The sequence below is a fragment of the Podarcis gaigeae genome, assembly GCF_964106915.1.
Source record: "Podarcis gaigeae genome assembly, chromosome: 5".
Lineage (NCBI taxonomy): Eukaryota > Metazoa > Chordata > Lepidosauria > Squamata > Lacertidae > Podarcis > Podarcis gaigeae.
The window spans coordinates 56,891,884-56,904,297 of NC_139681.1; the positions used below are offsets into that span (position 1 = coordinate 56,891,884).

Below are 12,414 nucleotides of genomic sequence, written 5' to 3' on the forward strand. Positions count from 1 at the left end.
AAACGCCGTTTACCTTCCCGCTATAAAGCGGTACCTATTTATCTACTTGCACTTAGGGGTGCTTTCGAACTGCTAGGTGGGCAGGAGCAGGGACCGAAGGACGGGAGCTCACCCTGCTGTGGGGATTCGAACCGCCGACCATACGATCGGCAAGCCCTAGGCCCTGAGGTTTTACCCACAGCGCCACCCACGTCCCTTAGATACCTATTAGGTCCATAAATAACCCTATAGCATATATTCAATACAAATAAAACCAGCAACAATTTGTTGTTGACAAAGGACAGCTGGACATAAAAAGGGCCCCATTACCTTCAGTATCTTAGGGCCTCATCAAACCTAAATCTGGCCCTGGATCAGACCCAGAGTCCGTCTGGTCCAGCGTCCTGTTTCCCACAGCAGCTAAGGAGATGTCCCCGAGAAGCTTCCAAGCAGAACATCTGCCTTGTATGCAGGAGGTGCCAAATTCAATCCCCAGCATCTTCCCCCACCTGACACCTTAGAGCTGTTGCCACTCCTGGAAGGTGCCTTCCTCACAGCAGCTGGTATTCATGGGCATGCTGCTTCTGTAGCTGTTGCATTGTAGTCATCATGGCTACCAGTCTTGAAAAAGGAAGCTGGCTTAGATTATGAGGGCCAATAGTTTGCCTATATCAAATACTGTATCAAAGTTACAGACTAAAAAAATTATTACAGGATAAGCTTTTGAGAGCCTCATTCCACTTCATCACATCATTAAGTGTTACTCTGAGCTGCAGATAGCGAGGCATTGCGAGGCTTTTTGTTGCCTTTGCTGCATAGAACTACCATGGCTACTCCTCTGGAAATACAAGACAATTCACATTAAATTTGGGAGTAGGGCAGTTTCTAACGGTCAGCTTACATAACCTAACTTACATAGCCTAACTTCCTTGCTGGTCTTCTGTTTAAGGCCAACTGTACAGACCCTCGACCCACTAATTTCCATCCTTGCCTACAAACCACACACTAATAATAATAATAATAATAATTTATTATTTGTACCCCGCCCATCTGGCTGGGTTTCCCCAGCCACTCTGAGCGGCTTCCATAGAAACCAAAAATACACTAAAATATCACACATTAAAAACTTCCCTGAACAGGGCTGCCTTAAGATGTCTTCTGAATGTCAGGTAGTTGTTTATCGCTTTGACATCTGATGGGAGGGCGTTCCACAGGGCGGGCACCACTACCGAGAAGGCCCTCTGTCTGGTTCCCTGTAGCTTTGCTTCTCGCAATGAGGGAACCGCCAGAAGGCCCTCAGCGCTGGACCTCAGCATCCGGGCAGAACGATGGGGGTGGAGACGCTCCTTCAGGTATACTGGGCCGAGGCCGTTTAGGGCTTTAAAGGTCAACACCAGCACTTTGAATTGTGCTCGGAAATGTACTGGGAGCCAATGTAGGTCTTTCAAGACCGGTGTTATGTGGTCTCGGCGGCCGCCCCCAGTCACCAGTCTAGCTGCCGCATTCTGGATTAGTTGTAGTTTCCGAGTCACCTTCAAAGGTAGCCCCACGTAGAGCGCATTGCAGTAGTCCAAGCGGGAGATAACTAGAGCGGTCAAGAGAGCCATTGGAAAAAATATTCCTGCACATGCTCTCTTGCAGAGTAAATGAAAGAGTATACAGTGGAACTTCGGTTTTCAAACGTAATCCATTCCGGAAGTCCGTTTGACTTCCGAAACATTCAAAAACCGAGGATCAAAGGGCAGCTGGGCAAATCTAATTGGGAAAAAATGAGAAATGCGTTTGGCTTCTAAGGCACATTCGAAAACAGCAGCAGTCACTTCCAGGTTGTTGGCGTTTGGCTCCTGAAACGTTTGGCAGCCGAGATATTCAACAACCGAGATTTGACTATATTTTAAACCATCCATTGATATGCAGGAACTTGGTTCCTTCCCAAACTGATTATACTTACCAGATGCAATAGTTAGCTAATGGCTTGATTTTAAATGTTTACATGTCAACTGCTTTGATTTTTTTTGATTTAGCAGTATATAAATATTTTTCTAAATACATATATCTTACAACAATCACAATACTTTTAACATTTTCATTTTTGTGTAAGAATGGAATGGTCAGCATTGGAAAAGTGTAAATGGGACTTGCAATGAATTGTTGTAATGTGGAGTGTTCCTGTTCACTTTTCATGGCAGCCAGCCACTCAATCTCTTCTCACACCATTTTCCATTGTCCATCCCAGCATTCCATAGCCACTGAGCATGCTCAGTCCTCACTGGGTTGTTTGGGAAGGATTCCCCCATTAGGGTTTTTCATATAAAGAATTGTTGTATTTTGCAAACCCAAGCCTGCTGATATTTCCTTCTTGTGAGTGGGTGACATCATTTTGGCTAAATAAGTAACAGCACTCATACAGTGACTGCATCACTCTTATCCACAGATATGTATTTAACTGGTACTAGATATGTATTTAACTGGTTCTTGTTCAAAAAGAGCAAGAGGTACAGCAATCGTAACATATATTGCCTGATTTTGTGTACAAAATATTTCGCTCCTTCAGTTTTTTGCAATTTGTCAATGAAGCATGAGTCCCGTTCTCTGAACAAAATGCAAACAAAAAGGAAATGCAAATATATTTTAAATACATATTTTAGATCAGTTCTGTTTCCCATGGGCTTTAAATTGGTTCAAGCCACAGCACTGTATAAATAAGATATTGCATGTACATCTGCAGCTGTATATCTGAATAGATTACTGGTTCAGTAGGATATTACATAATAAAGCCAAGGCTGCTTAATCAAGAGCCGTAATAGCAGTGAGTGCTTAGGAATGTAGCCCAAGGCCAAAACTGATAGCAGATGTACAGACTGAAGGGACCCCTTTCAAACACTTTCTGCAAAGGAAATATACACACTCAAGTAGTTTCAGAACAGCACACACTCATGTAGCTAAAACTACATTAAGAAATAAGGGAAAATAAATTTAAAGTATAATCCCATGCATGTTAATACAAAAGTTAAGTTCCATGTGTTCAGTGGGGACTATTCCCAGATAAATGTGCACAAGATTGCAGCTTAAATTAGAAACCATTGGCAGCTATACATATTGATGTATATAGATTGATTGATTTGCAAATTGGCTGAACTTAGTCTTTTAAAGAAAATCTAAACAAGCTGTCAAATTTCATCGCTGCACACTCAGCTCCCACTAAACAAAGACCAAGTTGGGAGGGGGGAAATTCCAGTCCTCTAACTCTTTCTTTAATTACTTAGGTAGTAAAACTAGATAGATTTTCATACTCAGGGATGCAAAATGCCAGTACAAAGTGATGGTTGAACCTACACGCAATAACCATACACAGGGAACCACCTGCATGCAGCTTTTTCAAACAGCTTTCTAGTGCTCATCCAACTACCATGAGATTGTATTCCTCAGCCCTGAAACATGAAAAATTTCAGCCTACTGATTAATCTGACTGAGCTCTGAACAGAGAAGAGTTTCATCCTTTAAAGCACTCTAAAACAAAACAAGATATATTTCATTTGTGATCTCCAGAAGTGTAAATCCTTGGAAAAATTAATCCATTAAAAATATGCACACGTGGGATTGCAGTCTGCAATTAGATACATTAAAATAGCCAGCTTTTTATAACTGCAACATTGGCGATGGAAAAAATCCAAGAGTTTCCTCCATTTGCAGGTCAGAATCTTGTATACTGTGCAATGTACACTTTGCATCATTACAAACTGGCAGATTAATTGTGGATGAGATAAGTCCCATAGTGCATTTGGTGAAGAAGGAATAGAGGAAGGGTCTCCATAAGTCCTCAGACATGTATTTTCTCAGTGGTTTCTATCAGCTCTTTAACACCGTGCAACAGTCTCTCTTCATTTCAGAAGGTGAGTCAGTTGGTCGCGCAAATTTGAAGACTGTTCAACACTGAAGATGAGAAGGAAGACTTCAATCGACACTCAAGGATATTAGGGATATTAGGATATATTAAATATTGACTGTAAATGGGCCAGTCTGGGCTGCTTCTGCAATGTAAAGATGGACCAGGGTTGTCAGGATAAAATGGGGAGGGATTTGCTGATTTAGTCCACTAATCGCCCCTCCCAAAATATCCTTTAGAGATTGAAAGAAGAGGACACCCTAAGTCAACAAGAAGGGAACAGATGCTTCCATTTTAAAGGTTAACATTTAATATCCCACTGACTGACCCAAAAGGTTTTGCAGCAGCTTAAAAGAATAGAAATAATGTTTGTTTTTACCTAACAAAACCACTTTACACGCAGGAATTAATTCAATTGCATCAACAACCAAGTAGCTAAAGATCCAACATTCTAGATACTTATATTGGAGTGAGTCCTGACTTACTTCCAACTAAACATGGCTAGGATTGGACTGCACATCTTTCTGACTGAGAAATGAGGGCGAGGAAGAAGTGAGGTGTAAATGGGGACAATTTAAACGAAAGCCATAAGCATGAGGCTCATTGGCAGAATGAATCTGAGCTTGAGCGATCAGGATGTCACCTACGAGAGGAACCTTTGAAGTGCATTCCTGTGGGTGTTTACTTGGAAATAAGTCCCAATGTGTTAAACAGGGACTGCTCACCAGTAGTAAGCCTTACTCTCACAAATGGAGGTCCGTAGAGCAGGAAACAGAAACCATGGTGGAAAAAGCCCAAACTGTAAAGAGTACAGCCTTCTTGGTCCACTCACCTTTTTAAAACCATTTTTATATATCAAACAGTTATATATATGCTTTTATTATATTGTAAACTGCTTCAAGATGTTTCATAAGCATAGCTGTCAAGTGTCCCTTATTTGAAGGGACAGTCCCTTATTCCAGGGCCATGTCCTGCTGCTGTGCCTTATTGATGGATGTCCCTTAAATGATGTCCCTTAAATTTCAAAGGAAGCAGCTCCTCTCCTTCCTGCCCTGCCGGCCAGGGAGGAGGGAGGCTCCAACTGTGTTGCTTGGCTGCGTTGCTCACCCAATAAGAAGTCTAAGAACGACTGGAGGGTGGAGCTTGCATGCCTTGTGTGTGGCTAGTTAATGCAAGCTGAGGGGGTTTTTGAACGCTGGACGCCATTTTGTTGCACGTGCTGCTGCAAACTTTGCAGTGCAAAGCCAGCCAGGGAGCCATCTTAAGTTGAGGCTGCATAGGCCTTGTGGTGCATGTGATTCAGATTCTAGTCAGTTGAACCTCTGGTTACAAAGTTGGTTGGACAGTGTTGTCGGTGCTACCAGCATGAGTTTGACCAGACTGCAGGAGGACAGGAAGACTGGAGTGTCTGGAACAGGTAAGGCTGCAGGTCCCTTATTCTGGCTGCTGGTCCCTTATTTTCAAGGCTGCTGGTCCCTTATTTTCAAATCTGTAAGTTGACAGCTATGTTCATAAGAAGCAGTTCATAAATTAAAGGCTCTGGGTTATTATTTATGTATGTATTTATTTCATCACACATTTTACCTGTTTTTACTATGTTACACTTTAAAAATCAAGCAATATCACTATTATTTAACATTTATTTGGCACCAGCAGTGTGCCACCTTTGTACAGTTTTGTACAGAGGTGATATAGTCCTAACCTATTTGGTTTACATTCAAAATAACATGAACAGAACAAAAGGCAAAAGTAGCAACAAGGGGGAGTGTAAAAGCCACTCAAATAAAGCAGAGCAAACTTACTTTTTCTGAATAGCTTCTTGCCTAGAAAAAAAAAGATGTCAATATAAAATAAATTATAAGGAAACTGGCTGCAAGGTGCTTAAGAACACAAACAGGTTGAACTGAATTCTGAACTGATGAAAGGCGGCCTGATTTCAGGAAACTAAATAAATGAACGAGTATCAGATTGACTTCACTTCAATGATATATAGAACTGACATCCTGAAATTGCTACCAGTGTTGCAAAGAAGCTTGTGAAGTAAAGCTGCAAAAAGATAAATCCTACTTCTGAAGATTCCTTTTATGATGGCCATTAGATGCGTCTCAGAGATGTGTAAGGTAAAACAACCTAAGAGTCAATTTAGCTATTTTATCTTAGTAGTTAATAACAGAAGCTATATTGGAATGCTGGTAGTAGGGGACAAGAGTAACAAAATAATGCAGTGTGGAGTGTAGCTGTTCGAGATTCCAGCATTTTTTGTTCCATTCTACAATCCCCAACAGTCAGACAGCATTCATTGGACAATAAGCATGTTTGGGAAGATTTCCTCCTTAGGCTCCCCCCCCCCCAAAAAAATGTTTTTCTACTTCTGCAAATCATGGAGTTCCCCCAAGCTTGCTGAAATGTCACTTTTGTGTTTGGTAAGTGAAGTTTTGGTTACATCACAGCCTGGACACTGGAAACATTAGAGGGGATGAGATTTTAATAGTCCTGGTCAATCAAATAAAGAGTACACAATGCATATACTTACTGGTACTGCAGATGAGTAGTTATAATGGCCATTTTCCTTAAACTCTGCAAAGGAGAAAATATTAAATACGGTAGATTTCCCCTCACTATGATTCTCAATCATTACTCATGGCATTTTATGTTACACTCTCCTAGCCTTGAGTATCTGTTGTTCTGAATGATCTGAAAGCTTTTGAAATTAACTTAAACAATTTTATTTTTCCAGCTCTATACCTAGCCACTTCATACATTCTCCCAAATTTTTCAGTTCTGATCATGACACACCCTCCTAGAACTCATTTGGGAGCTTCCCTTTTAATTTTATTTAATACTGGATTTCAGATTCAATTCAGTAATTTTGGAATTCTAATCCTGAGAGCAACAAGCAAGATTCCTAATTGGCAAGCTTGATTAAAATAAAAAATAAAAATCTACCAGGCTTGGGCTGGACAACATACAGCTCACATACCATCTGTAACCAACCACACCAGCTGCCACCAGCCATGGCCTAAAGTTCATCACCAGCAACTGTATAAATTATGGGAAAATGTAATCACATTTTCTAGTTTTGGTTGAGTTTCATAGGAAGCAGAGTTCCCCTCTTAGCCACAGAAGCTGAGCAAGCTCCCTTGCTACATAGACTGACTCACCTAGAAGTCTGTAGACTGCCAATACTGCTCAATAATTAATAAAATAAATAATAAATAATAAACCTTTATTGTCACTACACCACCTGTATGCAGTGAAATTAAACGAGCCCCCCTCCCCCCCCCACATACACTTACTTCCTGAAACTCCATCATAAATCATGAAGGCACAAGACTGGAATTATTGGGGCGGCGATGCACAGATATATAAGCCAACCGTATGTAGCAATGTCCACAGTCCCATATTTCAGAGATGAACAACTAGAGATGAATGATTTATTTATTTATTGTCTAGCTCAAAGCTAGTAATGTTCTTGGTATAGATAACAATAAGCCAATGACTGTTTAATTCTCTTTAAATCTAACCATTAATACTAATGTCAAGGCTATTCTGATAAACGCATAAACACTAATGTAGACTATTTGAAAATGATAAAGGCAGGTAGCCTATAGTGCTTCTGAGGTGAAGTCCAGATCATGTTAGGAATGGTGGAGAAACAAACACCTTTCAATTCCTAACCCTGCACTTTATGAGTCACCTCCTCTTTTCCCCATGTCTTGCAGTTCACAGAGAAGAACCTAGTTATCTGACAAAGTCCCCACTTTTGTAGCTCAAGTATTTCTTACATCTTCTGAGTGCAGAATGGCATCCTCTTGCATCACCATGTTTCTGGCAGCTTGTCCTAAGAACTGAAAGACATGGAAGCCACAGTAAGATACAGTAAGATAAGTTTCCTGTTCTTAGGTGCCAGTGATGTAGCATTCCACTGGTCCTCAAAGGTGGCAATTCTGCTCATAGCTTACTATTCCAATAGCATTTAAGCAATCTAAATGTAAGAATTATTGCAGGCTTAACAAACAGAGGGTTAAAAAAAATATTATTTGGGACTCATGGAAACATGCAGTCGGCTGCCATGAGTTTGGAATTCTCTTTTATTTTGACACAAGGTTTCAAGTATGCTAAAGAATTAATACTCCAAAGCACGGGTAAGCAAACTAAGGCCCGGGGGCCAGATCTGGCCCAATCACCTTCTAAATCCGGCCCGCAGATGGTCCAGGAATCAGCATGTTTTCACATGAGTATAATGTGTGCTTTTATTTAAAAACAATCTCTGGGTTATTTGTGGGGCATAGGAATTTGTTCATTTTTTTCTTCTTCAAAACATAGTCTGGCCCCTGACAAGGTCTGAAGGAGAGTGAACTGGCCCCCCGCTGAAAAAGTTTGCTGACCTCTGCTCCAAAGGCTTGGGGAAATTGAGATGCAATCATGAGCAGCTGAAATCAAGACTTGACAATCGAATAATTTGTATGCTGCCTTTATTCCATTGAACTTATCCCTTCTAAGATATCTGGTAGACCTGCCAAACATTGAAATGAGGGTAGCCTTTACACAGGCAAGTTTAAATGTCCTTCTACTAGAGGACTAGATAAACTGGCACAAAGGAATTCCTAAGAAGGACAAAGTTTATGGTTGCAACTCTGTGCCAATATAAGACAGAACTCATGTGCTCCTTAAGAACATAGAAGGGAAGGTCACCCCCAGCAAAGACTTGTTGTTTGCTGTCTCTTGTAGAGAAGTATATATATCCTTTCAGAATATTTCTTGCTAAGTCTCTACAAATCCATGCTATTAAACTTAAAGGGGTTATAGGAAATGATTTATCCTTTAAACACTAAAGCAGAAATGTAAATCTCTATTACTGTATTAATATTTTTGTTATCATTTTCATGTGTATAATGGCTGTCTGCTAAAACACAATAAACATATTTATATGTTTTCCAAAAGAAAAGAAAACAAATTGTACAGCGTTTTCCAATTAGCATTCCGTTAGTGTCTGACTTCCCCTCTACCCTTCCATGGTTTCCTCAAATTTCCTAGTACTGCTGCATATTATAATTATTCTATGCCTTCTCTCCTCCACCGTATTCTCAGTATACATTTTCTGCTGTTCTTACTCAAATCCTGCTTGCGGTTTAACATGTTTACAATAAAAAAATAATAATCTACAAACATTTTCCAATCCTCCTTGAAAAAAGTCTCATCTTGCTCTGTAATTTTACTAGTTAAATTTGCTAATTCAGCATATTCCATCAGTTTCAACTGCCAATCCTCTTTAGTAGGTACTGCCTCATCTCACCATTTTTTTGTGCATATAGTATTCTTGCTCACAGACAAGAATAAATTCTTTTGGGTGTTTTTGGTACATCTGTCCCAGTTATCCCTAAAAGAAAAGCTTCTGGTCTTTTGGGTAGAGCCTCCTTAAATATTCTCTTTACCTTGCTATAAATCATCTCCCAGAGTTTTAACCCAGGGAGTCCCAGAAAATAGGTAATGCCATGCAGCCCCTCCCCCATGAGCCCCTGTGAGGCTGTTGCCTCAAGTGGCACTTTGAGAGGGGCAACAGATTTGCTCTGAGTGCTGCACCTGCCTCCTTGCATTCTGCCAGGAGTTCTCTGGAAGGGTATTTATTTATTTATTTATTTATTTAGCTTTATATTTTTAATAAAAATCTCAAAGTGGTTTACAGCATATTAAATCAATAAAACAACAGCCAGGCAATGTTCCTCTGGCCTCATGAAGAGCCTCTTCAGTAGGGCTGGTGAATCTGGGCCTCGTCCACTAGGCCAAGTGGAAGGGGCCTTGCAGGTAGCGGCTAACTTCTATTATACCTTATTCTCATGAGCAGAAGAATTTTTAAGGTTTTTTGTATGGGAGCGAAAAAATAAATAAAAAGTACTTCCAAACCCACCCACCCCATATGCTTCTTTATTTGACAACTTGTTGCTTTTAAGGCCGACATATCTTGCAGATGTGTTCAGTCACTTGAATGTAATACCTCAAAATAGGGAATAAATTTTACAAATTTTGACTGTTAAAAAGTCAAAATCCTCCCTCCCAGGCAAAAACAACAGGGCTTTTTGTCCTTTTCAAAAGCATCATCACTTATGTTCTTGTATCAAATCCCTACCCCCACCCCTTTCTCAGCTTGGAAGAAGAAGAAGAAGAAGAGTTTGGATTTGATATCCCGCCTTTCACTCCCTTTAAGGAGTCTCAAAACATTCTCCTTTCCCTTCCTCCCCCCACAACAAACACTCTGTGAGGTGAGTGGGGCTGAGAGACTTCAGAGACGTGTGACTGGCCCAAGGTCACCCAGCAGCTGCATGTGGAGGAGCGGGGAAGCGAACCCGGTTCCCCAGGATTACGAGACTACCGCTCTTAACCACTACACCACACTGTCAGTTGCTGGGAATCACAAGTGGGCAGAAGGCTGTTGTTCTCATGTCTAGCTTGGGGACTTCCCACAGGCAAGATACTGTGAGAAGATGATGCTGGCCCAATCCTGCAGGCTTCTCTGCAGAAAGGCAGACCAAGATTCATATTGCCAATCATTTGTCAGCCCCAACAGTGCGAAGCACAGTATTTTATGATTGCAGCTAGTGGGAGAGAACTACTACGGCTTTTTAAAAGGAGGTGGAAAAAGCAAGTGTGCTAACTTTTGATTTTAAACCCCCGTTTCGATACCCACTTTCAAAACCAGAACAAGGAGTACAATGGAAAGCACTACTCAGCTGCTGTCCAACCCCCCTCCCCCCATGCCTAGGGCACTACACCCCTCTTACAGCGATAGGAAGCTGGAGCAGTTCCAAAACAGCCGGCATCCCACAGAGAATACAAATCCCACCATGCATTGCGCTCCCCAGCTGCCGGTCTAAAGTTTTGCCGCAGCGCAGTGCTTTCTGGGCCTCGTAGTCTCTCTCACCTCGGCGCTCCGAGAACCCTTCAGCACCTGTTTGGTGAGGGCGATGACATCCGTGCCGCAGCTGGTCACCTTCTCGGTCAACAGTCCCTTCACCGAGTGGCCGAATCGAGTCTGAACGTCCACGGCGCTAGCAGCTGAGGGTGCAGCCATCTTGGTAATGTCACCCGCCCGAACAAGCCCGTCTCCCACGTGAAGGATGCAACGACGGCGAGCGAGAAAGGGCAAAACAGGTGAAAAGGCAAGACGGCGAAACCGCTCTCCCAGAGGGTCCAGACCACGATCTTACGGATGTTGTGTTCTCAGTCTGTCAGACCCACACAGTCAGACATTAAGAAGTAATGGGGACATGCCCTTCCCCATTATTATTTATTTCTCAGGATCACCGCTTCTTCACACAGTGATTTATTTGCGCGCGCGCGCGCGCGCACACACACACATACACCCCTCCTCAACCAAGATACTCAGATATAAATGAGAACAGAAAACAGAATCACAATCCCAGCCAATAAAATACAAATGTTTAATCAAATTAAAAGCGACAAAGCAGAAACACCAGAGAGGCACTCACAATCACACCAGTGTGGTGTACCACACCCTTCAAGAACTACTGTTTTAAGCTCCTTTGGTCAGGGACCTTTCTGCTCATTCTTTGTAAAATGCCAAGTGCAGACATGACACTGTATGAAAATATTAATAGTTGTCAGCTAAACCTGTAGTGAAAGGAGGTGGTAGAACACTGAGGTGAAAGAATGGGCTGCAGCCAGCACTTCATGGTAGGAAACAACACTTTTGTCTTTGCCTGCATATAAAAACTCCCTGTAAGGAGAAACTGAACACATCCTGGAGAAATGTTCTGTGCCAGTAATCTCCCTGCTGGGCTAGTTTTCTCCTTGCAGGAGAAGCAGCACCGCTCACCTGTCTTCCCAACATCAAGCATCCCTGCCCGTTACCGACAGCAAGAAGGGGAGAAAGTGAGGAGCTTAGTGCAAGAGCAGTGGCAAGTGCAGTGGCAGAACCAATCTGATGTACCTGCCACTATGCTCACACTGCACCAAGCTCCCTGCCGCTGCATCCTTCCCTCTCCTGGTAACTGGGAGTGACACTCAGGGTTGGGAAGCCTGGTGAGCAACGCTGCCCCACCTCACCAACTGTTACTGATATCACCTCTGCATCCTCAATTTCATGCAAGCTTCCAATTGCTATTTTGGCCAACTTAAGAAGCCTAAATGGGAGAAATAGATATCTACAGTAAACAATACACATGAAAATGCTACATACAGTGGTACCTCGGGTTAAGTACTTAACTCGTTCCAGAGGTCCGTTCTTAACCTGAAACTGTTCTTAACCTGAAGCACCACTTTAGCTAATTGGGCCTCCCGCTGCTACCGCGCCACCGCTGCACGATTTCTGTTCTCATCCTGAAACAAAGTTCTTAACCTGAAGCACTATTTCTGGGTTAGCGGAGTCTGTAACCTGAAGTGTATGTAACCTGAAGCGTATGTAACCCAAGGTACCAATGTTTTTATCTGCCTAAGCAAATTCAGCTGAGACTGTTCCAAGGTTGCAATGGAAATTAGGCAGAATGGATATGGGGAAATGACAGTACCGGCCTTAGCCATAGCAATATCCA

General features: G+C 42.1%; 1 protein-coding gene and 1 long non-coding RNA gene across 2 annotated transcripts in view; one reads left to right on the forward strand and one right to left on the reverse strand.

Moving 5' to 3' along the window:
* The window catches only part of LOC310844222, a 399,653-nt gene that overhangs the window by 197,877 nt on the left and 189,362 nt on the right, over positions 1-12,414 (forward strand). The window lies entirely within an intron of this gene.
* On the reverse strand, positions 3,077-12,216 carry BORCS7 (BLOC-1 related complex subunit 7). The gene is made up of 5 exons (XM_083738085.1): positions 10,785-12,216; positions 7,651-7,713; positions 6,399-6,442; positions 5,668-5,688; positions 3,077-3,912 (listed from the first exon to the last, which is right to left on the reverse strand). Exons 1-5 carry the CDS (start codon positions 10,932-10,934, stop codon positions 3,861-3,863), a joined length of 330 nt encoding a protein of 109 aa, XP_083594211.1. The 5' UTR covers positions 10,935-12,216; the 3' UTR covers positions 3,077-3,860.

Bases quoted from the DNA above. Each gene is read 5' to 3' on its own strand.
- BORCS7 (XM_083738085.1), bottom strand. From the start codon at position 10,934: ATGGCTGCACCCTCAGCTGCTAGCGCCGTGGACGTTCAGACTCGATTC. The intron at 6,443-7,650 runs GTAAGAAATACT...TCTCCTTTGCAG, and splicing joins CCATTCTGCACTCAGAAGAT to AGTTTAAGGAAAATGGCCAT. The intron at 3,913-5,667 runs GTAAGTTTGCTC...TCTCATCTTCAG, and splicing joins CAAGAAGCTATTCAGAAAAA to TGTTGAACAGTCTTCAAATT.